General features: G+C 39.1%; 1 protein-coding gene across 1 annotated transcript; it reads right to left on the reverse strand.

The window, feature by feature from the left end:
* Positions 1–1,845: 1,845 nt before the first annotated feature.
* On the reverse strand, positions 1,846–2,334 carry LOC125594064. Its single transcript, XM_048770380.1, has one exon. It carries the CDS (start codon positions 2,332–2,334, stop codon positions 1,846–1,848), a length of 489 nt encoding a protein of 162 aa, XP_048626337.1.
* Between the last annotated feature and the right edge of the window lie 411 nt (positions 2,335–2,745).

The raw sequence follows: 2,745 nt of genomic DNA on the forward strand, positions 1-2,745 counted from the left end.
CACCAGTTTCCAAATCAAAACTATTAGCAATGCGTAGATGATATAATGCGAGATATCTAGCACTGTAACCCATATCACTAACAATATGAAATATCACTACAAGGTGGGAACTAAATCATCGGATCCCTTTGAAACAAAACATATATGATATTTTCAAATATGGCCCTGTTCGTTTGCTCACACAGGTGATCCATCTGGATGAAGATGCAAATTGATGTTCGTTTTGTGCATTATAATACTACATCCAGATGGATCATCCAGCTGAATTTTTAAAAATTCATCTCAAATTCTCACCCAAACGAAGGTGAAGCTTGATGGTGCATCTGGATGAGGATGCATCTAGTTCAGTCCAAAATGATAAATGACAAAAATGACATTTTAAAATCAAAATATTATTTTCAAACCGTAAATTCTATTTTTTGCATATACATTTTTCCGCTATAACCAAAAAATGCATTTTCTCGCAAAACTGAAAACACACTTTCCCGCCAAAACCGCAAAATGCGTTTTTTCGCAAAAAAAAAACATAAAACACACATTTTCATAAAAACACATTTTTCGGCTAAACGAGTAAAACCGCAATTTTCGACCAAACCGAAAAACGTATTTTTCCGCCAAAACCCAAAAACGCATATTCCCACCAAAACTCCAAAAGCATTTTCCGGCCAAAACCGCAAAAAGCATTTTCCTGCAAAAACCGGAAAAATACATTTTCTTGCCAAACCGAAAAAACGGATTTTCTCGCCAAAACCGAAAAACACAATTTTCCCGCCTAAACCGAAAACGGAATTTTCCCACCAAAACCAGAAAACAGAATTTTCCCGCCAAAACCGGAAAATAGAATTTTTCCGCCAAAACCGGAAACGCAATTTTCCGCCAAAACCGGAAAACGCATTTTTCCGCCAAAACTGAAAAATGAAAATTTTCCGCCAAAACCGGAAAAACGTATTTTCCCGCTAAAACTAAAAACGTATTTTCTCGCCAAAACCGGAAAAGCGCATTTTCCCGCCAAAACCGGAAAAATGTATTTTTCCGCCAAAACCGGAAAAATGTATTTTCCCGCCAAAACCAGAAAAATGTATTTTCCCGCCGAAACCAAAAATGTATTTTTCCGCCAAAACCGGAAAACGTATTTTTCCGCCAAACCCATAAAACGTATTTTTCGCCAAAACCATAAAAATGCACTTTTTCGCGAAAACACATATTTCCTCAAAAACCGCAAAAATATTTTTGGCCAAAACCGTAAAAAATGCTATTTTTTCCCCCGAAACGTAAAAATTATATTTTAGTTATTTTATTAACAAGTCCACCTGGATGCAGATGGAATTTAAAAAATGAAAAGCAAACAAACATAGTTGCATTCAGATGATTCATCTGGATGCATAGACGAAATGTAGAAACGAACACCACCTAGATGGAGCATCTGGATAAGACATCTAGATGGACCATATGGATGCATCTTCCAGATGTACAAACGAACAGGGCCTATGTTGATTTATACTGTAGTTTTTTTTTTCTGTATTGGTGAAAGTTCCAGCCACACTGAAGGTATGTTTTCTGTTTCAGAAACGTTCAGAATAGAAATTTGTTGGAACTTGTGAAACAATATTCAAAATGCGTGTTTCTAAAATCTCATTTTGAAAATGCGATGGAAACTTGCGTTTTGCGATTCTATGCAACTAGGCAGTCAGTTCAACGTCGTAAAATTTTCAGTTTTTTTTTTTTGCTAAATGTAAATATCATATAATGAAAAGAAGATTTTACAAGAAAGATCTTATGTTTGAGCCATCTTGGCAAAAAGAGAAAAACAAGATGGATCATTGAGATTGCAACCTACAAGAAATCTTATCTCAGCCACATCAACATGAGTGAATGAAAATGCTTACTACTTCTTCTTCTTGCTGATATAATGTTCCTCAAGTCCTTGTCAATGGCATAAAAGACAGATTCAGGAGAGATCGCAATCTGGTTATGCATTAGGTTATTTCTTTGTTTCCAAAGATGGAAGACTGTGGTCTGTGAAGCCAGCTTCCGGAGGAGAGTCAGCTTCTTGCACGGCGACGATCGGATCCATGACAGAAGCTCAGACCAGTTGGTGAGCAGTGTTGCAGGCGACTGGCATCTTAGCAGCACCTCCTTCCAGACTTCATGACTGTACTCGCATGCCAACATGAGATGGTCTCTGGTTTCATCACACCTTGAACAGAATCCACATTTCGGAGAAATAAGCATTCCCCATCCTGCAAGTCTAGCTCTTGTTGGGAGCCTGTCGTAATTCGCCACCCCACATGGTGAATCCTTGCTTTGGTATAGCTCCCTTGAACCATACCACATCTACCCAATCCTTCTTTTCCTGTCGCGGTCGCAGCACCTCCCACGTGCTAGATGACCTGAAATCACGCATAGGAGAATCACCAGCAATCCAATCCAATATATCATGAACATCAGGGGACAAAGGAAGTGTTATAGTAGTTAAAAAGCATGTAAATCAACTTCCTGCTGGGATCTTGGATGTGGTAATGACCATGTAGTTCCTAAGATGGCATCAGCCACCATAGCGTCCTCTCTGATGCGCAAGGCACGAGGCCCAGCCCGTCCCATTACCGTGGAGAGCTGACCTAAAGGAGTCCAAACATCATACCAAAAGCTAGTAGATAAACCATTTCCTACAGTCATTTTGCAAAACTGCAGGGCCAAAGGACGAAGATCAAGAAGCTTTCTCTCCAAGCCCAAGAGTCATTTGCT

Source organism: Brassica napus (assembly GCF_020379485.1).
Source record: "Brassica napus cultivar Da-Ae chromosome A2 unlocalized genomic scaffold, Da-Ae chrA02_Random_38, whole genome shotgun sequence".
Classification (NCBI taxonomy): Eukaryota; Viridiplantae; Streptophyta; class Magnoliopsida; order Brassicales; family Brassicaceae; genus Brassica; species Brassica napus.

Excerpts from the sequence above, each read along its gene's own strand:
- LOC125594064 (XM_048770380.1), bottom strand. The coding sequence starts at position 2,334 with ATGTGGTATGGTTCAAGGGAGCTATACCAAAGCAAGGATTCACCATGT.